The sequence below is a fragment of the Phocoena sinus genome, chromosome 1 (assembly GCF_008692025.1).
Source record: "Phocoena sinus isolate mPhoSin1 chromosome 1, mPhoSin1.pri, whole genome shotgun sequence".
NCBI lineage: Eukaryota > Metazoa > Chordata > Mammalia > Artiodactyla > Phocoenidae > Phocoena > Phocoena sinus.
In genome coordinates this window covers 164,506,930-164,529,780 of record NC_045763.1, presented here as the reverse complement: position 1 = coordinate 164,529,780, position 22,851 = coordinate 164,506,930, and the positions used below count along the sequence as shown (strand labels likewise).

General features: G+C 49.8%; 1 protein-coding gene across 1 annotated transcript in view; it reads right to left on the bottom strand.

The window, feature by feature from the left end:
- Window positions 1-22,851, bottom strand: part of LOC116742202 (calpain-8-like) — a 47,571-nt gene that overhangs the window by 9,452 nt on the left and 15,268 nt on the right. The window contains 8 exon segments of the mRNA XM_032609573.1: window positions 415-479; window positions 3,523-3,587; window positions 5,166-5,223; window positions 7,918-7,964; window positions 7,967-7,985; window positions 13,498-13,534; window positions 15,018-15,235; window positions 21,342-21,517. Coding sequence (XP_032465464.1) covers window positions 415-479; window positions 3,523-3,587; window positions 5,166-5,223; window positions 7,918-7,964; window positions 7,967-7,985; window positions 13,498-13,534; window positions 15,018-15,235; window positions 21,342-21,517 — 685 coding nt within the window.

Below are 22,851 nucleotides of genomic sequence, written 5' to 3'. Positions count from 1 at the left end.
GGCCCCTGCAGAACCATCTCCCTCCACCCCACCACTTCCTCAGAAGGCCAGGGACACCCTCAGAGAAGGCTTCACTGATTCCTCCCAAAAAGTTTCCAGAACAAAATTAAGAGCTTGGGCTGAGGGCCGGTGCTAGTCCTTTTGCCCTGTGAACAGGGGAACTTCCTGTGACAGCACTGGCACATTGACAGCACTTCCGTTGACAGAACTGGCAATCTCTCATTGACTCCTTAGTCCTTCCTGAACAGTATGTCCAGGTTTGGTGTTGCCTTTGACCATGATGAACGATCTGGTCAGACCAAGGCAGCAAATAGATCAGGAATGGGTGTCACGGAAGGCGAGGGTCTAGAAACAGAACAGAGGACGGTGACAAGAGCCCAGAGTATGCACAACAGGGAGAGAGGGGTTACCAGCTACTTCTGAATCTTCAACCAGAGCGTCTTGAATTCCACCAGCCCCAAGGTGCCCATCCCATCGCTCTAAGCAGGTTAAAGGCCAACATGATCAAGCCCAGATTCCACATGCTCTATGGATTTTGTTCTCTTGTGACCTTGCACAGTGAGTGTCTTAAGACCTCAGTGAACATCCGTGTCTGTAGTAAGCAGGGCCCTGGGGTCACGGTGGGGAATGTTGGTGGGAGACAAATTCAAATAAAGATTAAAGAGTCAAACACTCACCAAGGCCCTCCTTTGAGGTCAGGTACAGAGCTAGGAGCAAAGGGCAAGTCAGGAGCCTAACGCCCTCCGTTCATTAGTATCCAGCACCCTCGTCATTCTGGGTCATTGAGGGGTTGAGCTCTATGGTCTGTTGTAAATTCCCTTCCAGATTTGAATGTCTGGTTGATATTGATGTCATTGATAGTTGATGTCAAAATGTTATCAGAGGGACTTCCCTCGTGGTCCAGTGGCTAAGACTCTGCGCTCCTAACGCAGGGAGCCTGGGTTCGATCCCTTGTCAGGGAACTAGATCCCACATGCCACAACTAAGAGTTCACATGCCGCAACTAAAGATCCCGCATGCCACAACTAAAGATCCCGCATGCCGCAACGAAGATCTCACACACGGCAATGAAGATCCTGCGTGCCACAACTAAGACCCGGCGCAGCCAAATAAATAAATATATATTTTTTAATGTTATCAAAAGAGTCCTCAGGAGCACGGGATCGGGATTCTCTGCCACATGGTCTACAGATGTTTGTCTGGTGTCCTGAAGGAGCTCTGAGCTTCTCAACACTGATTCCTGGGACCCTGGGACACGGTCCCAGGAGCACAGCTGGCTCAGAGGCCACTGCTCAACCCAAACAGGCCAGGGGTTGTGTGCAATTCTCTGTGTGCAGCAATATTGATTAAGCACTGGGCTCGACCTGGGGGGCTGGTTTTGAACTGTCCCTACCCTCATGAAGTTCAGTCTCTTTGAAACTCTACCCTTTTCTCAGCCATCCCAACTAATCACTAGACACCAGTGTGTTACAGCTCAGGTGTTAAAATTCTGAAAGAGAACATCATTCCCACCTCCTTCAACTAGCTAAACAATAAGTCACATTTACACCCAAGAGTATAAACCTCACCCTTTAAGAAAGTCTGTGTCCTTATTTCCACGATCCACGCTGAGTGTTGGATGCACCACAGCCTTCAAGTCCTAATACTTCAACCAACATACCTGAGAAAAGTAGTCTACAAGGAGGGCTAACGCTCTGGTCTAGCTAGTCCCATGTATACTTGTATCTCATTTCATCCTCACAAGCTACATATTGTTATTCCATTTTCCGGGAGAAGAAACTGAGGTTCAGAGCATTCAATAACTGTGGTGGAGCCAGAACTTGGACTCCTGTCTGTTCCAAAGCCCTTGTCCCAGAGCACCAATGTATCCTTAATCCCAGATGGAATTGCCTACAGGCTCCCGGGCCCCATCCCAGACTTAATGAATCAGCATCTCCAGGAGTGAGACTCAGGCAACTGGATTGTTAAAACCTCATGGTTTTTAAGTGCTGATACATGCTATAGTGGACCACATGTTATATGATTCCATTTACATGAAAATATCCAGAACAGGCAAATCTATAGACAAAGTTGTTGTAGGGCAGAGGGTTTCAGGTTGTTGAGAGGAAAAGGGGAGTGACTGCTAATATGGGTGCAGGGTCTCTTTTGGGGGTGATAAAAATGCTCTAAAATGGGTGGTTGATGTTTATACAACTCTGTGAATATACTAAAAACCATTGAACGGTACCCTATAAATGGGTACATTGGATGGTATGTGAATTATATTTCAATAAAGCTGTTATATTTACACAAGGCTCCATGGGCAGCTCTGCTGCATATCCGGGTTCGGAACCACTGCCCCAAAGCATCCAAACCGTGGAACAGACCCTCTTGAAGAATGACTGAGTCACAGTCCTCCTGGAGCCATGAAAATGCAAATACCCCTGGGAACAATGAGTGAGTGACTACAAGGTCACCCTCAAATCTAAGTTAAAGTCGATAGGCAAGTTTGAGAAGAATGATTCAGAAATCAAGGAACTATTTGTAGAAAAATGAATCGATGCTTAACAGTTCTTTGTGGCTCACGAATTAAACTGTGGACCATGCCGACCTCATAGAAGGACACAGGGCTGGAGAGTCCCAGCGTCTGAAGCTCTGGGACCACAGGGATAGCACCCGCTCTCCGTGGCTGACACCCCCAGCAGAGGGCAGCACACGCGTGCTGGCTAACCAGGACCGCTCTGCGTGACTACCGTGTAAGTACAGTTCATTCCCACCGCCCCAAAGGTCATCAGATCTTATCACGAATGAAGCCCTCAGAACTGAGGGGCACCCTCCTAGGCTCCAGTTTTCAAAGAAATCACCTTCACCAGCACCACCATGGAGAACGGTAACCTGGACCCACCTGAGGCCAAGTTTCAAGTAAGTGATGTTCCACCGTTCCCCACTCTGCGCTTCATTTAAGCCGTTCCTTCCACCTAGGATGCCCTAACCTTCCCCATTCCTCCCCAAGTCTCTTACTCATTCTTCAATACACAGCGAGGGTTAAACTGGGTCAGAGTGACAAACAGGTTTTATCCTGTGTGATATTTCTCAACTACTGGTGGTGGCCGTGTCAATACTGGGAGACAAAGACAGCCGGGGATAGAAACAGCCGGGGAGAAGGAGGAGGGAGGGGCCTCGTGGGAGGGGCCTCGTGGGAGGAGCCTCGTGGGAGGAGCCTCGTGGGAGGAATACTGTGATGAACAGGAGGCGGGTCACAAATGCCACATAGTTGCTGTCTTTGAATTAAAGGATTTTTAAACAAGTCACTTCAACAGGGCACATCTCGGTTTCTTCACCTGTAAAATGGATCATCTCGCGCTTACTGAGGAGCAAAAATGAGATGACATCTTCCTTTACAGCTCAAGAAAGTACCTGCCATATGCTCAGAAAATGCTGGTTCCCTTCTCCCTCTTTCCCTTGCCTCCGTCTCACTGGGAGAGGTGGAGGAGTCCTGAAAATCAGGATCAGAGTAAAAATAATGTGACATTTAAAGGATGCATCCATCAGGCTGATCATCTCCCTGCAAGTGTTGATGTTGAATCCATCGAATTTGATGTCTGTTCCTAAATATTTAAATAGAAAAGAGGGGAGGGAGTCAGGACCATTTGAAGGCAGGGGAAATAATCTCCCTGGTAGGAAGCCACCAAGGACGCCAGCCAGAGTACGGAGCCAGGTGTGAGCGCCACAAAAAGGAGAGAGCATGGCGGCAGTCCCCTGGGCAGGGCCCCCTGGGGGTGGCACAGGTGGGCACTGGCATCGGGGTTCAGTGTCTGAACCTCAGCTTTGCTACTCACAAGCCACCGGGACTTCAGCAAACTAATATCTCTGAGCTTTGGTTTCTTTCTGCATCAATAAGAACAGTACTTGCCCCCAAAGCTAATTGGGGCTAAAATGAGATAATGGAAGTGAACTTCCTAGCATAGTGCTTGGTATATGGCAAGTTCTTAATAAACCAGCTAACTTTTTATTGGCTAGGTACTGTTCTAAGCACTGTGCTTCTACTCCTCCAAATAACCCCATGTGGTAGATACTTTCATCCCTATTTTATAGATAAGGAAACTGAGGCCCAGAGAGGTTAAATAATTTGCTCAAGATCACACGACCCAGGCAGAGCTGGGATTTAAACGCAGGCCACCCGTCTGCATAGCCCAAGCTTTCAACCATGACACACAGCCCTCAAACGGCAGCCGTTATCCTTACTGCTAAATTGCAGGTATCTCCTGAGAGCTACAGCCATCCCTGGCTCCATACTCACCTTGCCCACACCTGAGAGTCCCTGGCTCCACACTCACCTTGCCCACACCTGAGAGCCAAGGCAGGAAGGAACCAAAGGCCCTGCAAATCCTCCCTTCTTCCCTGGGCTCTTTCTCTGCAAGGCAGGAGGGAGAGCTGGAGCAGGGCGGGGTGTCTCTGAGCCTGCGCCTGGGCTCTGAGCCCTGGGGAGCTGCTCGGCCCCAGGTGGGCACACACCCGGCCTTGCCCCTCCATCCTGCATGCTCACCCCCTGTCCTGTTGCCATGGGTGAACATGCCCATCACTCAACCAGGCGGAAGCCTGACCCTGGCCCATCCCTGGGCCCAACAAGAAGCCAGTTCCGTGCCAGCTTACATGGGGCTGCGGTTCAGAGGGAAGGAGCAAGGCTTTCCTCAACCTGGGTGCAGCTTGATCCTCTGACAGCCCCCGGGGCTTGCTAAAGTCTAAAGACGGAGAACTGTCACGACCTAGGACAGTCAGAATCCTCCCCTCCACACGCTTTCCCCAGGGATGCACTACAGAACAAGATCTTCAAGCTGCGCAGTTTCCCACTGTAGCAAAGTTATTAATTTGGCGGGAAAATTTCACTTACTCTCAGCCCAACTTCTTTCCTCCCAAGACTCAGGACTCTTTCCTGCAGGGCCGGTTGGCCCCAGCACCAGCCCCGCCTTCATCCTGCCCAGCACCCCTCCCGCTCCAGCCTCTCCCACCTGCTGGATGCTCCATCAGCCCAGAGGGAATCAGGGCCCTGGGCCAGAGGCCAAAGGCCCCTTGTCCCCATCTGCAGTGCCCCTGGCCCAGTGCCTGCACCCATCCTTACCCCACCCCCACCCCAGCATCTGTCTTAGGCTCCCAGACTTCCTGAAAAGCCCCAAGGAAGAACTTACATTTGGAAAACACCTCATTCAGAGCCGTCTTGAGCTCATTGACACTGATCTCAGAATCCTAGAAAGAGGAACCCAAATGCAAATCACGTCAGGCCCTGACAAGCGTTTCAAGACATTAAGTTCATGTAGAGTCAGACACCAGGTCCACTGACTCTATGATTTTAAAAGGCTGCGACATCTTTAAAAAACTCCAATTCACAGTTTCTCTGGGGCCCCCATAGCCGGGTGGGAAGTGTATATTAATGGCGTGAGCGGGGTACACCTTCTGCAGAAGGCTGCACACGGTGCCTGCTGCCTCTCTCTGGGCTTGTCTAACCCAAGACCAAGACATGGCAAGAAGCAATAATAGGAGGCAGTGCTGACAGGTCACACGCCTGATGTGGGACATCCTCAAACCCTCACAACAGCTCTGCACCCATGTTAGAGTTAAGGAAACTGTGATTGCTAAACACCACATACATTCACCATGTAATCGTCATTTCCATGTGATGTAACTGCTGGGGGTTCACAGCCACCAGTGGCAGAAACCTAAGACTGTCTCACCCCAAAGTGCCCGCTTTCCTCACTGCACCTATGGGAGTTGCTATTTCACGCATAGCCCATCTCAAACTGGAAGTAGAAATTTAGGGGAGTAGGATTTCCCACGTGCATTTGGGATAAACACTGAGCCAGTAGGACGGTTCGTCCCTTAACTCTGAGCTGGAGGGCAGACCTCGGGCAGGACGATGAATGAGGCTCAGAGAAGGGATGCTGGACTGAGATCTGGGTTCCAGTCGTGACTCCGTCCCTTACTCTCCATGCGACCTTAGCCAAGTCACTTCCTCTGGCGAGGTGTGGTCTCATCACTTGTCCCCATGGGGCCCCACTTCTCCCCGCCTCCACCAGCCAGGCCCAGGCTATTCTACCAGAAACCAGGGAGGTGGGAGCTGCACAGGGAAGCCTTGCCTGTGAGCACAGCTGGCCTCATTCAAGCACGGCACGGTCAGTCCCAATAATAAGACCTGGGGACGCTCTGAAAAGCCTCCAGGCCAAGAATGGGATGTTGAGATCTTGGCCTATCCCTCACCGGGCCTTGTGCCCCAGCAAGCTCCCTAACTCTCTGTGCCTGACCCTTCACCCGCAGAGCAGGGACAGTGACCAATACTGTCCCACCAGGCCGGAGAGAAAAGATAAGGTACGTGAAAAACTATACAAATAGGAACTTTTACTTTGTTATCAGTCTTGATGTTCTAAATAAAATATGGTCCCTTGGCAGCTAAGGCAACAAGGTTTTGTTAGCAAAAACACTGGTCTGAGCGCCCATCTAAAACACAGATTGACTCATGTTTGCAAAGCTTTTTTTAATGGCTATATAAAGGAATTTTGTTCCCAGGTTTTATCTTCTGCAAGGATTCTGATGTATTTTCTTCTATGCTATCCTTCAATCTAGAAAGTGGCTCTGAGCTTCCCTGCAAGGTGGAGAGCATTGTTTTTACCTTCTGTTATGGACTGAGTGTTTGTGTCCCCAAAAATTCATATGTTGAAATCCAATCCCCAATGTCATAGTATTAGGAGGAGAGACTTTTGGGAGGTGATTAGGTCATGAGGGTGAAGCTCTTTTTTTGTGGTATGCGGGCCTCTCACTGTTGTGGCCTCTCCCGTTGTGGCCATGGCTTACGGGCCCAGCCCCTCCGCGGCATGTGGGATCTTCCCAGACCGGGGCACGAACCCGTGTCCCCTGCATCAGCAGGCGGACTCTCAACCACTGCGTCACCAGGGAAGCCCAAGGGTGAAGCCCTTTTGAGTGGGATTAATGCCCTTATAAAAGGAACCCCAGACAGATCCCTCACCCTCTTTCCACCTTGTGAGGACACAGCGAGACTTCAACAGTCTGCAAGCTAGAGGAAGGCCCTCCCCAGAATCCAACCGTGCCTGATCTCAGACTTCCAGCCTCCAGAACTGTGAGAAACAAATTTCTGTTTATTCTGTTTCATACGCTTCCCAGTCTGCAGTACATTGTTATGGCCGCCCAAGATGACGGATGCCTTCCAAGGCCCTTTGGCAAACCTTATTATCCTTCAAAGAGCAGTGCGTTCACTGTATCTGTGGGGCCAGTTTTGACACTTGCAGTCCTGAGTCTGCTCTGACTTATGGCCTCACAGGACTGGAATCACAATAAACTAAGTCAGCAGGACAGGGAGGGAAGAAACAGGGGGCACACCAGTATCTTCCCCTGGCTCCATGTGCCCCTGAGCGGTGCCGGCACCTGGGCCAACTTGAATTCCGCAGCCCAAGCTCCGCTGGTGTCCCTGAGGGCAGGCAGGGTGGCGGGCCGGTGAACAGTAATCCCAGGCCAGGTTAACTGAGCCGCCTGCCACCTGGGCTGAGCGATTCCTCTCACCTCTGAAGGATATTGATATAGGGAAGTTTTGCCTCCCCGCTTTTTATAAAGTCAGGGCTCTGATCCAACAGGGCCAGTTTACACACAGAAAGGCTTTTGGTAGGATCTGGAGATTCGGATTTTCTGTTTTCTCAAAAAGCAGTCAACACAGCAAGAAAAATGGCCTTGGTCCCAAGATTCCTCTCCCCAGCAGTGCAGGAAAGGCCTCTCAGGTTTAAGACAGGAAAGTGGCAACAGACAGAGTTGGGGGACGGGAGACCTGCGGCCTCATCGTTTATACTCACGGAGATGCGAGGGGAAAGACTCAGGTGAGCTGAGCTTTCCAGAACACTCTCCTGCCTGTCTGGGAGCTTGTCTATGCCCTGTACTCACCTTTCCTGCAAGCTTCTCAAACAGGCTCCAGAGCTGGCCGTCTTCTTGTCCACCTCATTGGGGTGTGGCTAAAAGGCAGGGCAATTGCAAAGTTAAGATGGGACCCGTTGAGGAGAATGAAAGACAAAGATTTAAAATTCATTCGCTCATCATTCACTACATCTGTCGCGTATCTGTCGTGTGTCGGACACTGGGTGGATGGGGGCACATGACAGTAAACAGGAGAGGTCCAAGGTCCTGGCCCCAGGAGCTCTCCATCCAGCAAGGTCCAGGGGTCTAGGGGCTTCCTTTATCAGCGATGTGAGGAAGTGATCCCCACCAAACCTGAATTTCTGATTTCAACCCTGAATCGCTTTCAGAGATCGGTGGCGACACTGACAGCAGAGAATCTCAGTCTGGGTCTGTGGGCTCCTAAAAGAGATTCACTGATGACCTTCAAGGGGTCTGTGAACTTCAGGTATTGCATGAAAATTGGGAGTAACATTAACATGTGTTTTCTTAGCTTTCACCAGATTCTGAAATAGCAACATGATTAACAAGGAGTTAAAGTCACAGCCTAGTGGAAACAGCAGAACTGGAAGCCAGAAGACAGGAGTTCAAACACCCCACTGACCAATTACGAAACTCCATCTCAGGGCTCTGACATCCATTTCCTGAAGTCCAGTATTAAATTAACTAGGCTTGTTACATGGGGTCATTTGAGAATCAAATGAGAACTAATGTGTGTCAAAGTCCTTCGAAAATTGCTAATCGTTATATGAATGACTGTCTAGAGACTTTCTGATATGACCATGGGCTCTTTGCAAAATGGAATGACTGTCATCACCAGACAGAAAAGTCACAAGTTTCCCAGATGTCTTGAAGAGTTTCAGAAAACCAAGTCAATTTCTTCCAAAACCATCACTCAGGAAAGTACAAAAGGCCTGATCTGGCCCAATGATACTGTACTATTAAGAGTAGCAGCGGTAGTAATAGTACTTACCTTTGTTGAGCACTTACTACCTGTCAGGTACTATACATAGATTGGTTCATTTAATACTCATGAGTGCTCTATGAGATTGGTCTCATTGCTATCCACATTTCACAGATGGAGAAACTGAGGTTTAAAAGTGTTAAGTAGCAGGCCAAGATTACACAGCTGGTACATGGTGGAGGCAGGATTCAAAGTCAAGCTTGTGTGCTGTTTCGCCAGCCACCAGTCTGACCCCCAGAGCAGCTGCTCTCAGCACCCTACTGCAACTCAGCCTCGCCAGGGCTCTGCTTCCTCGTCGATAACACAGGGGTTTTAATGCCTATCATACTGTTTACATTTATGAGGAGTAAATCCAAAAATACATCTAAAGTTTTTAGAAGAAATGATAAATACTTCTCATCACACATGTATGATTTTAAAGTGGTCTTGTAGAATAAAAGCTTTTTATCATCCATGTAATAAAATATACGATAACCTGAATCTAGTGTGAAGTCTACAGATTCTGAACATAGAGTAATATTCTATTATTCTGGGGGAAAATAAGTATGAACTGGAAAGAAAGGAAGGAAGGAAGGGAAGGAGGGAGGGAGGGGGGAAGAAAGAGAGAGGAAGAGGGACTTCCCTGGCAGTCCAGTGATTAAGGCTTCACCTTCCAGTGCAGGGGGTGGAGGTTTGATCCCTGGTCAGGGAGCTAAGATCCCACATGCCTCGTGGCCAAAAAACCGAAACATAAAACAGAAGCAGTATTGTAACAAATTCAATAAAGACTTTAAAAATGGTCCACATCAAAAAAAAATCTCTAAAAAAAGGAAGAAATAGACTAGAGCTATTCAATAAGGATAAATCTCAGGGCTGCGGATTGGGCTGGCTGCTCAGACCCACCTTCTCCAGCTCTACAGCACCGGCCTTAATATTCCTGGCCTTCCAGTTCTACTGTTCCCCCTCAGGGACTGGGAAGGTCCTGGCTATAGAAGTCAACTGCAGTAATAGGGAGGATTCTATTAAAGCAACTGTATGGCCTTCTTACCTAGGAATCATGCAGACATTCAAATACGGTACTTATAAAAATGACACAAGTTATACATGAAAACGTGCAATATCAAAGCATATTAAAAGTTCAAGTCCCCCTTGGAAGGGGGGGCGGCGGGATGAATTGGGAGATTGACATTTTTACACTACTATGTATAAAATAGATAATGAATGAGAACCTACTGCATAGCACAGGGAACTTTACTCAGTGCTCTGTGGTGACCTAAATGGAAGGAAATACAAAAAAGAGGGGTTATATGTATATGTGTTGTTGATTCTCTTTGATGTACAGCAGAAACTAACACAACATTGTAAAGCAGCTATACTCCAATAAAAATTTATTTTAAAAAAGTGAAAGAAAAAATGGACACGGGCACAAACGGGTGCATAGCAGGTACTTCACCACTAGGGGATGTCATTGCACATGGGAATTTCTGGATACCAGGGAGAAAGATGCTTTTAAATGATGGCATACATGGTCTGGCAAATGGTACTTCAGTTCGTTCACTCCTTCAAAAAAATATTTACTGGACACCCGGCACATGTTGGGAACTGTTCTGTATCTGTGTCTGAGATGTAGTGGTGAACAAGACATGGTCCTTGCTCTCAAGGACCTTAACGTAGTGGAATTATCTGTTGCTTTGAGAAAATATACATGAAAACGCTTTGGAAATGGGAAGGCAACCTGGCAAAAACAGGTATTATTTTACTGTTGTCATATTACATGTTGACAGCATCTTTGCAACACTTCTCTAGTGTGTTTGTTCAATTGCTTTCTTTTGTCCCTCCCCCATTCCAAGCAGGCCCTTTAAATGTCCAGCTGTCCAAGTCTTGGAGATTTCTGGAGGGAGGAAAACAGAAGTTCTTGAAGGCAAGGGCAATGGCTCTTCCTGTCTCCTATAAAGTCTTAAGTCCCCTGAATATATTATCCCTGTGGCGTGTGTGTGTGTGTGTGTGTGTGCGTGTGTGTGTGCGTGTGTGTGTGTGTGTGTCGGGGGAGGGGTACCTTAAAGAGAAAAGGCCAAGTTTCCCTGAGACCAAGAAGATGTTGGCCGTTCCCAGGGCCCTGAAATATGGGAACCCTTGTATGGCTCCATACATGATACTCTGGGGACCTCAAGGGACGGTTGTCCCCTAGGCCTGGCGACTCCTAGTTTACCAAAGATTCTAAGCCGCAGACCTAGTACAGAAGCCCAAGAGCTGCCTGAAGGAACCTATGAGCTGAGACAGTGGGCATCTCAAGGGAGAATAGTGAGGACCCGTGACTGGTACAGACTTCCTGGTGTTTCAGAAAACGCCAAGACCATGGGAGGTGGAGACGGTGCACCCCAACAATGACTGAGATTGAACTCCTGAAATGGGGGGTTAGTAAGTTTTTGGGTTTTTTTTTTTTTGCTGTTGTTGTTGTTGTTGTTTTTGCTGTACGCGGGCCTCTCACTGTTGTGGCCTCTCCCGTTGCGGAGCACAGGCTCCAGACGCGCAGGTTCAGCGGCCACGGCTCACGGGCCCAGCCGCTCCGCGGCATGTGGGATCTTCCCGGACCGGGGCACGAACCCGTGTCCCCTGCATTGGCAGGTGGACTCTCAACCACTGCGCACCAGGGAAGCCCAGTAAGTTTTTTTTATTAAAGTGTAGTGATTTACAATATTGTGTTAGTTTCTGGTGTACAGAAAAGTGATTCAAATATATATATTCAGAGTATGAGGAAGAATATATGTATATATTTTCTTTCTCATATTCTTTTCCATTATGGTTTATTACAAGATATTGAGTATAGTTATACTAGGTCTTTGTTGTTTACCTATTTTATATATTGTGGTGTGTATCTGTTAATCCCAAACTCCTAATTTATCCTTCCCCCTCCTTTCTCCTTTGGTAACCATATATTTGTTTTCTATGTCTGTGAGTCTGTTTCTATTTTGTAAATAAGTTCATTTGTATCATTTTTTTAGATTCTACATATAAGTGATGTCATATTATATTTGTCTTTGTCTGACTTACTTCACTTAGTGTGATAATCTCTAGGTCCATCCATGTTTCTGCAAATGGCACTATTTCATTCTTTTTTATGGTTGAGTAATATTTCATCATCATATATACCACATCTTCTTTATCTATTCATCTGTTGATGGAGACTTGAGTTGCTTCCATGTCTGGGCTATTGTAAATAGTGCTGCTATGAACATTGTGGTTGCACGTGTCTTTTCAAATTAAGGTTTTCTCTGGATATGTGGCCAGGAGTGGGATTGCAGGATCACATGGTAGCTCTATTTTTAGTTTTTTTAAGGAACCTCCATACTGTTCTCCATAGTAGCTGTACCAATTTACATTCCCATCAACAGTGTAGGAGGGTTCTCTTTTCTCCAGGCCGTCTCCAGCGTTTATTATTTGTAGAATTTCTGATGATGGTAGAGTCAGTTTTAAGTTGATTTAGCAGGGAAAAAAAAGGGGGAGTGGGGGAAGGATAGTTCTTCCCACCTGAATTGTGGACTCAGATCCACACCCTCCACACTGGCACACTGGCCTTTCTAACACACTTGGGACCGCTAGGAGGAGCAGCTACTGTGAGAGACAAGGCCTGGGGGGCAGGGAAGAGGCTGAGCTGGCATCTACCTGCAATGGGGAAGGGGAAGGGGGCAGGAGGGAGAGCTCTGACCATCTGGGACCACCCAGCGGCAGAAGCACAGAAAGGGCCTCTGGTGTCAGGAACTGCAGCTGACTCAAGGCAGGGGCCACTACTGACCATTAGCTTAACTACTGGGCACCAAGTCCAGTTCAGAGACTAATGGGAATGAGAAGGAACAGACAATGGGGCACATGTTTTCTATCTAATAGACTCACGGCATAACTGCCCCGCCCCCAGGGCAAGATGGGTCCATCTTTGGCACCTCCCCATGCATCTGCAGAAATAAGAGCTTAAAGATTTGATATATGCCAAATAATACCACTACCCCTTACAAAACAGCCACACTCAACCTGCTGCCTCTGTGCACCGCATCTGAGAAACAGGGCAGGGAGGGAGGGGTAGAGGGAGGGAGGCAGGTGAACCCACAGACTCTGTGCATTTCTTCCTCCAAAGTCTGCTCTGAAATGACCTCCCCCACGGAGCCTCCCAAAGGAGGTGCTCACTCCAGCACCCTCAGACTACATTCACACAGGCTTAGATCCATTGCTGGCGTGAGCTGCCCTTCATCTTTTTCCTTATGCTTCTGTCATTTGTCTAAAAGACTGGATGGAAGTCTGTCTAAGAGCAGGGACTAGATCTCTTTCTCCCATCGCCTTCTCCATCCTACCCAGAAGTGCTCAAGCTCACAGCAAGTGCTCTGAGGATCCACCTGTCCGAATGTGGGGGACACTCAGACTCCCCCTACGGGATAGGAATGTGTTACAAAGCCTGGGTTCCGGGTGCTGCGTCTATCTCATCTTCATCAGGAAGAGCCAGGACCTAGAAAATGTTGTGGCCCTGATGAATAAAGTTATCATCCTCAATATATAAAGAGCAGTTATGAATCAATAAGAAATCCCAAATGACTGCTATGCATCAGTGTCAGAGCTTGGCATACTAAAATGCGGCATACCTCATGTGGGTTTCCAGGTACTACATCCCCAATTTCCCTAAAACACAAAGAAAGAAAAAAACAACTATGAGTAAGTCAAACATACAGCTAATGGCTAGGTTCTTTTAGGAAGTTTTTAACTCTGCTGAGGGATTGGATTCCTACGCAAGACCTTCAGTTCCTACTAGCACCAAACTGCATAAACTGAACCAGGTCCCCTCCCTTCACCTCCCCAACCGCCCCCCACCCTGAGTTTTTCACCAGAGACAAGAACTGCCAAGTTCAGTGGGCACCCCATGGAATCTAGAATGTTCCCACTGGTGGATCACTCTTCTGGGGAATTCTCTCCCCACCTTGCCCCAGTTACTATTCTCATCTTCCCCTAGGAACCCAGCTATGTGAATCCCTGTTGAAATGGTGTCTGAGGGATGAGCCACCAAGCCCACAGCCCACGTGTCCACGCACGCGCGTACATGGTTTACGTGGTGCAGCGTGGTGTGTGTGTGTGTATGTATGGCATGTGTGTGTGTGATGTATATGTATGGTGTGTGTGTGGTGTGTGTGGTGGATGGGGGGGTTTATACAATGTGTGGGGTCTGTGTATGTGGTATTTGTGTGTGCGTGTGTGTGTGACATGTGGAATGTGTGTGGTGTATATGTGTGTGCTATGTATGTGTTATGTATGTGTGGTGTGTGTGATGTGTGTGTATGGTATGTGTAATGTATATCAGGTGTGTGTGGTCTGTTTGTGGTGTGTGTGTGGTAATATGTGGTCTGTGTGTATGTACGGCGTGTGTGTTGTGGGTATGTGTAGTATGTGTGGTGTGTGGTGTGTGTATGTCTGTGGTGTGTGTGGTGTGTATATGTATGTGGTATGTGTGATGTGTGTGGTGTGTGTGTGGTGTGTATGTCTGTGCTATGTGTATGTCTGGTGTGTGTGTTGTGTGTGCAGTGTGTATGTGGTGTGTGTATGTGTTGTATGTTGTATAGTATGTGTTGCATGTTGTGTGTGTGTGTGTATGTGTTGTGGATGTGTATGGTATACGTCTGTGTTGTGTGTGTGATCTGTGTATGTGGTATGTATGTCTGTGGTGTGTGTGTGTTGTGTGTTGTGTAGTATGTGTTGTGTGTCATGTGTGTGTGTGTGTATGTGTTGTGGATGTGTGTGGTATACGTCTGTGTTGTGTGTGTGTATGTCTGTGGTGTGTGTGTGTGTGTGGTGTGTGTAAGGGAAGAGGCGGTGCTCTCATCTAGATCCTCCTCTATGCAGTGCCCATCCCTGCTGCGAGGAAAATGCTCTAACCAGGCTGTTACTGGTGCCCTTTCTCTCTAGCCTTGACCTTTTTTAAGGAAAACTCCCCCATGTCCTACAGACCAACATGTAGGGGCAGTAGCGGGACACCTAGTGAAGGACCCTTGAGATCTATGGTGTTCTACAAATTTCTTCTGGGAGCCGGGGGTAGGTCCCGCACAGTGACAGGGCCTGCACCTGCGCGGAGCCAGGTCCCTCTGTCACCCCCGCCACCCCAGAGGGAAAGAACACGCCCAGGGCCTTGGCCTTCTTCTCCGAGAACACCCTCAGGCAGAGGTCGCCGTCCTTGAAGGGCCCGAAGGTGGACGGCACCACCACATACTCCCCGGGGGGCAGCTGCACACGTGCCGAAACCTCGTGCAGGTTGACGTAGGTGCTGGAGCAGGCGGAAGGCTGGCGGCCCAGGAAGAAGACCCGGCCCAGGTGCTCATCCGTGTGGCTCTCCAGCTGTGCAAAGCAACAGTCAGGGTCAATGTCTTGTGAAATCCTGGAAGATGAAGGCCCCAGAGTTGGGTTTTATCGCACTAATTTAGGGACAGTTGATTTTTAACCCCGGGCTGAGAATCAGGAAGCCTTGGATTCTGTCGTGAGCTCACCGTGTGCCCATCATCAAATGTGTTCAGAGCACCTCTGGGTGCCCGGCCCAGGTTGAGGCACTGACCTTGGCCAGACCCCTTGCCCTCTTCCCGCGTAAACGAAGGATTGGACAGCAGGTGTGCTCAGCTTCTCTCTGGATACTTGTCCTCATGAATCATCCCTCATTGAATCCAACAGACTCTCACTCTGCAGCTGTACCTGGGGGTGTGGCACTGAGCTCCCCAATACAGGCCTGTGTCTTAAATCCTGGTTCCCAAGCAACAGCAGCCAGGAGGGCCTGCTCACCTTGGCCTGGCTTGGAAAATTGCTCTGCGAGGTAACCAGGGTGATCAGATTTGGGGGAGGGGGGCGGGGCAGGGAGGCAGACAGAGGGGGTGGCCACCCCGAGGGAGGCCTGGCCCTCCTGGGAGGGGGAAGATGTTCCCCAAGACCCATCTGTTTGTTGGAGGGAGAGGGAGGTTGTGGTCATATGCCACGGGCTAATTAGTGGCTACAGAGTGCTTTGGAAACACTGTTGCCGGTATTATTACTGCTGTGATTAAGCCTCCCCATTGCACTGTACCTTCATGACCAGTCTTCATCAAGATGCCTGTGACAGAGCGCAGGTGCTGGTAAGCTGCGAGGGCTGTGACTTCTGTGTGACCAAGAGCTGGACTGCCCACCCCAGGGTAGACAGTGTCTATTCACGGTCACCCGACCCTCTTTGCATCACAGCGGGACCCCCCAGCCTGCCCCTGCTGACCTGGGCACTAGAGCAGCCACAGCCTTGGGATCCTCCCCCACCAGAAGTTTTCTACTGTGGGCAGAATGCTGGGGGCATGGCCAGCAAGGCCTTGGCTGAGTGCAAGTGTTAAGGGGCTAAATGTCATTCTTGCCCTCCCTGATGACTGCGAGGGGAGGAAACAGGCAACCAGCAGGGGAAAAGGAGAAGTGTGGGGTGGGAGGTGGGAAGGGAATGGGGCAAACTGAGTTGTAGCAGGAACCCAGGGGCAGGACACACTGCAGAAGCCTCACCTGGGAGGCCAGAGTGGGAGGTGGAGAGCACGGAGGCAGGAGCTGGGGCCCCTCTGTCCTACTGGGGACTCCACACAGGCATGTGCCACCAGGGCCCTGGCCTTCGCACCTCCCCGTGGCCTGGCCCAGCCACGAGTGTGTGGGCCCAGGGTCAGCGTGAGCACCCCTGGGGTGCTGGTTGAAAGTGCAGGTCCTCGGGCCCCAAGCCAGACCTGCGGAATCAGAGACTCTGGGGCTGGGGCCCAGCAGCCTGTGCTTTCACAAGCCCCCAGGCCTTGGAACCAAAGAGCCACCGGCACTTGCAGAGCACAGGCTCCACAGCGATGCACGGAGAGCACCAGGAGATGCTCCTGGAGGCTCCACTGTGTGTTCAGGACCTCGCTCTCATAGACGGGCCACTTCTGATGGGAGCCACCATCCAACAGACTTAATGCACGTTTGAATTTAAATACTTTTGAGTAGTGAAGAGGGGCACGCTCTAAATCATCCATTCGCTCTTGTCTGTTGCCTCCATAACCAATAATATGCATCTGGGAGCCATCAGGCAGGGTAGACCAGTGATCGGCAGCCTTGGAAGAAGGCATAGGCTGGAACCTGTGAACTTGGGCCTCATTGGCACACGCTACCAGGTGGCCAAGGCTGAGAACCCCGGGGGAGCAGGGATTAGCACAGCAGGGCAAACGTACCCCTACATCATTCGAGTAATAGACTCCGGCTGGGGTAGCCCCAGACAGAACAAGTGGTTCCTAACCTTGGCCGTACATTGGAATCACCCCAGAGATTCTGCCGTAATTGGTCTGGGCATGGAGATGTCTAAGAGCTTCCAGGTGTCCGTAGCGTGCAGCCAAGGAGAGACTCACTGGGCTGGGACGAGCTGGGACCTGACTGTGTGCCAGCTGCATGGATGAGGCAGTCTCACAGCACCCCACCAGCCCCTGCCCACGAGGTCACCGGGATAGCTGGGTGAGGCCTGGGACCGTAGCAGGAAACCCCAGATGTAAGTACGACCCTGATGACATGCCTCTCTAACCCAGCTGTAAATCACTGAGGAGATGCAGGAAAAGCTGGGAGCCAAAAAGATAAAGTTGGTGCTTCCTTCTCTGGGCCCTTATTTCTGTCGGCTAGATAAACAGGAGCCTAAGTGAGCTACAGTCATCTTGTTTGTATCAGACCACCAGGCACACAAGGGGCACAGGTCACCACTGTTCCCTTCCTGGCGGGTGGGACCCAAGTGTCTTTACCAGCTCTCTCAGGGTTAGCAGCTCACCGGATCCTGTGGGAGTCGGTTTGTGGGAGAACCGGCTTCCATCAGAGGAAGCTCATGCCACTGGGTGCCCATCACGAAGGCAGCCCAGCTGTTCCTTACCAAGGAGGACATCTCCGTCAGTGTTCACATATCTCTTTGGGGACCTACAGGGCAGGAGACAAGAGCATGTCACCTGAGGGTGCCGTGGGCCTCCCTTTGTGCCTTCGTGTCCCTCCCCACATCTGGCCCACAGGCTGTGCAGTCCTGGGCCACTGGGAGGAATTCTGTGCTAAAGCGAGAGTCATTAGCATTTCTGAAACTGGAAAGTCATTGGTGAATTTTCAAGGCCATCTGTGGACTACTGAGTCCTAGAAATCCGAAAGGAAAAAGAAGGTTCTCCTTTATTTTCACATTGTATAATCTACCAGGACCCCAAATGTTTGAGGAGGACTAACCTTGGGGGTTAAAGGAGAACTAACATCTTACAGACCTAGAGACCTGGCCTCCAGATCAAGGGCTTGGCCAGAAAGGGGTCTCACTCAACTGGAGACATAATTTAATCACCACTGGCTACAGGGATTGGTCCAGGAATAGGCACGTGACCCAAGCTGAGTCCATCACAGACTCCTCTCGGATTTTCAAATTGGAACTAAGGGAAGGGGCCCCCTTGTTTTATGTGGGTGATATTAGAGAGACTGTGCAGAAAGCCAGACCAGGAAGATGGCATTGACACCAGAGGGGAGATGTGAAGAGAAAGGGTCCTGACAGCAGGCACGTCCCCTGTCCTAAGCATCCCTGTCCTTTCCTGGGTTTGGTGACATGAGCTGGTAAATTCCTTTTTCACTAGTCTAGGTAGAGTTAGGTTCTATTATTTGCAAATGAAAATGGTGATGCCCATAGGAGATCCCAGATGCAGAGTGGGAGTCCTCCCATGCCAGAGAAGGCTCTGAAGGGGGTTCAATCCCCCCTTGTCCTTTTCCCACCTTTGCCCCTCCCAAGCAGGCTCTTTTGACCAGAAGAGTAGCAAGGGCATTGTTTGTGGCTTAGGTCTGTGGGCAGCTGCCAACTCTGAGGGAAAAAATTAGGGAAAATTTGGATGAGCTGGCATCCTCACTCTGGAGCCCCCGTTTATAATTGGCAGCAGAGGTAGAAAAGTCTGCAGTCACTGTCACTCCTCTAAGTTTGCATCTAAAGCTAAAATCCCGCATGTAGAGGCCCCGGCTGTCTGGGAGAGCAGAGGTCCTCGGGGGATCTGCCTCCCAACAGCCTTCACCCCCTGGGCAGGGACTCTCAACCACCTCGGCTGTCTTTGCATTCACCCCGCCCACCGCCGCAGGCGATATGCTCTGAATCCACTGCCAAGAGGCCCCAGGCAGGAACTGAGCAAGCCAGCCAGCCAGGCCTCAGGTGGCACAAGTCCCCAGCCGCAGCATCCAGACAGGAGCGCAGGCCAGCATTGCCCACTGATGGATGGAAAGGGACAGTCACCTTTGAAATGCAAGATATCCTGAATGCAAATGACAGGTCTGCGTGGCAGGAGCCTGTTGTCACAGCAGGAAAGATTACAGGGGAGAGAGCGGGGCGGAGGAGCAGGGCTTTTTAGCCTTTGGGGGTTTCTGGCTGTTCCTCAGTCACTGTCAGTTTTCCCACCTCAAACAAGACTCCAGTTTGCAGACAGTTAAAGCCAGAAGAGGCAGTTCCAGGGGTCAGAGAATGGTACCCCCTGCAATCCCTACATGGCCTCTCTCCAACACCAGGTACTTTCTACAAGCCCAGGCACAGACACTCCCTACAGGGCTGTACACCTTCCTCACCCTAACGTTAAAGTGGCTGTGTTCACAGATGTCATGCTCTAATTTATATGCCTCTGGCTGTAAGAGGAAGGTCCACGGATCACATACATGGGGTTATTTTATAAGCAGCTGTAAACTAATGTCTGAAAACTTGACATGCCGTATATATTATTTACGAGAGCAAATGCCATGCCCACAAAGCTATTTCCGTGTGTTAGCTCACGTACCTTTGAAAGAACGCTTTGTGGATCCGGTTATAGAAGGTAGAGCTGGTGGATGAAGAGCTGGTGGCCACAGTCCCCATACAGCCCACCCTTTGGCCACGTCCGCCTCCTGCCTGCTCTCCCAAACTGTCACTTCCTCTCCAGCTGTCAAGAAGCACATGATGTCCCCTATGGCTGGAATGTTCTCCCTCATCCACCTTTGAAATCCAGCTCTTTTTTTTTTTTTTTTTTTTCCATTACACGGGCCTCTCACTGTTGTGGCCTCTCCCGTTGCGGAGCACAGGATCCGGACGCGCAGGCTCAGCGGCCATGGCTCACGGGCCCAGCCGCTCCACGGCATGTAGGATCTTCCCGGACCGGGGCACAAACCCGCGTCCCCTGCATCGGCAGCCGGACTCTCAACCACTGCACCACCAGGGAAGCCCTCCAGCTCATTTTTTGACACCCTGATCAAATTCTTCTCCTCCACGAAGCTATCCCTCTCTGAGGAGACCTCAGCTCACCGTGCTGGTCCCCGTCATTGCAGATCTGACCTGCCCTGTAGTTAGTGGAGTGTGTGTGTGGTTTTCCCCTCTAGATTGTGAGCACCCTGAGGTCGATAACCTTCTGCTCTTCCTCTGGTCCTACTTACATTCTAGGTGGGGATGGAAGGGATACGCTGGAGTAGAATTGGAGCTTATTTATTTGAAATACTTTTCTCCAGCCATCAAGCAGCAATTATTTGCCAACTCCCATTCCTCCAACACAAAATACACACACATACACACACACACACACACTAAACTCTAAAGCTCTAAGTTCCAAAATAAGAGAAAGAAAGGGGCTGGAGGTCACGTGAGCTCGACGATTGCACTTTTCCTTACTGGTTTCTTATTACAGTATTTCTTTCCCATGCACTTATGTATACTGAGATGTTGGGCTTCCAGCCAGCTCTTGGTGTTTCTCATTAGAATTGTATTTTTCCCAAGAAATTCACTTTTGACAAAATTCTATAAAAACAACCACCATGAATCCCTCCGGAATTCGTTATAAAAAGTCTTTGCCTACGTAAAATAAGTGGATTCCAATTTGATCCTGGCTAGACTTGTCAAGACCCAGAGGTCTTGCTTTAACCTACTTGTTAGGCTGTGAAATCTATAGAGGGGTGGTTACAGGGCAAACTGGGGTATGCCTGAGCCCAGAGCCAGCTGTGACCTTCAGTCCAGAGACACTAGAACTGAAAATGACCTGGGGCTCCTTTCACCGCAGCCCACGCCTTGTGTGTCCCAACAAGTGTTTCAAGGTTGCCCAGGGAGAAAGAGGATTTGTCTTTGGCTCCCTTCCCCCACTCTGTGATGTCCTCATACTCCTTGTGTCACCTTCTTGGCTCCTGTCCCCTGAGAAGCCTATACCTGGAGAGAGTCTAATAAGTGTAGTTACACTGAACCCTCAATGACAGACAAAGCTTAATGAATTACATGTCTCAGTGTTACCAGTAGAGATTTAAGCCAGAGGAATGAGTCTCTAATTGTGGAATTCAGGCCTCAGTAAGGCCACTGGGGGAGGCATTTTGGGGAGCAAGGAAAATGCTTGATTAGGGACATCCAAACAATAAGAAAGATTCGCTTCAATTGCTGGGCAAAATATTCTGACCAAAGACATCAGGCGTGCCGTGACGGCTGACCCCAGCTCCAGAGTACCTTGTAGACAGCATAGCCGATGCTGAGCATACCCTGTCCCATCCTCTTCTGTCGCCTGCGATTCTTCTGCAGCAGCCCCAGCAGCACCGTGCAGCCGGGTTCACCAATGCTCTCCTCCTGGTGGTCGCCCACCTCGTCCAAACAGATTTTGAACTGGGGATTGGTCCAGTAAGTGGCTAGAAGTCACCCAGGAGATGGTGGTTCCCCCCAGGGGGTGTGAGGAGATCTGGGAAGAATAGAATGAAATAGAGGAAGGAATTTTGATCATCCCAAGGGAAGCATAACTCTGGCCAAACTGTGCCGGGTAAGCAGGCCTTGGCAAGTTTGCTTTACAAGGTGGTCAGCATTTCCTCCTATCTCCCTACCCCACCCACATACCAGCACACACACCCCACAGCATGTGGAAACTTTACACTTGTCCATTTGATCAACCAGGGCCCAGATATACTTGACGGGATATTCAAGGTCCCGTGGTCCCAGGGCTACACTGGGTCCCCCTGGGAAGGAAACTCCAAGTCTTCTGGGGAAATGATTAACATCTCCTTGTTCTCAGACTGTGAAGAACTGACCTGTGAAGATGAACCCATCTCCTGGAGGAAGGAGGTCTCTGGGGGGAAAAGCAGGTCCCTGAAACAGATGAGGACAATTCTAGCAAAATCTAGCTACCAAGGAGACCTCTCCTGACAGACTATAAGAAGATGACCAACCACTCTTGCCCCCTGGGAAGCCTGTCTGACGGGCCCCCGATTCAGATCACAGCCCAAAACAGCCATGATTGCTGATCCTCTGTCCATTGATCCAGGGGCCCCACTAGATGGCTCAGCGTGGCAGCCAGCGATGAGGGACACTCCCTCAAGAGTACGTCATTTAATAATGCCCAAGGAATAATAATTGGCAATTAAGAAGCATGCCTGCCGTACCACCTATGGATATTTTAAAACACTGCTTCATTTCAAATATGACCTTAAAAAAAAAATCTCTCCAAATAGTGACTCTACAAGCCAAGGCACAGAGAGGGCAAATGGGTCATCCAGGGACACACAGCAATTCTATGACTGACTCAAGTGACAGAGTATGATTGAGGAAGATAGGCTTGGCAGCCATCTCCATGCCAGGGCCTCAGTAATTTCAATAACGATGTGCCCTGGGGGAAGAAAGGGGTGGGGGATGGAGAGAGTGCTTAGATCTTCTAGGTAAGGGTCCAACCTGATACAATAACAGGGCATTCACACGTGACCAAGAGACACTGGTTATTATATTTTCTTAACAATAAAATTACTTATTCAATTCCACTCTCCCAGAACTTCCACTTCCAGATTTTTTTTTTTAACCTAAGGCACAAGGGTGTAGAATTTTTTTTTTTTTTTGCGGTACGCGGACCTCTCACTGTTGTGACCTCTCCCGTTGTGGAGCACAGGCTCCGGACGCACAGGCTCAGGGGCCATGGCTCACGGGCCCAGCTGCTTCACGGCATGTCGGATCTTCCCAGACTGGGGCACGAACCCGCGTC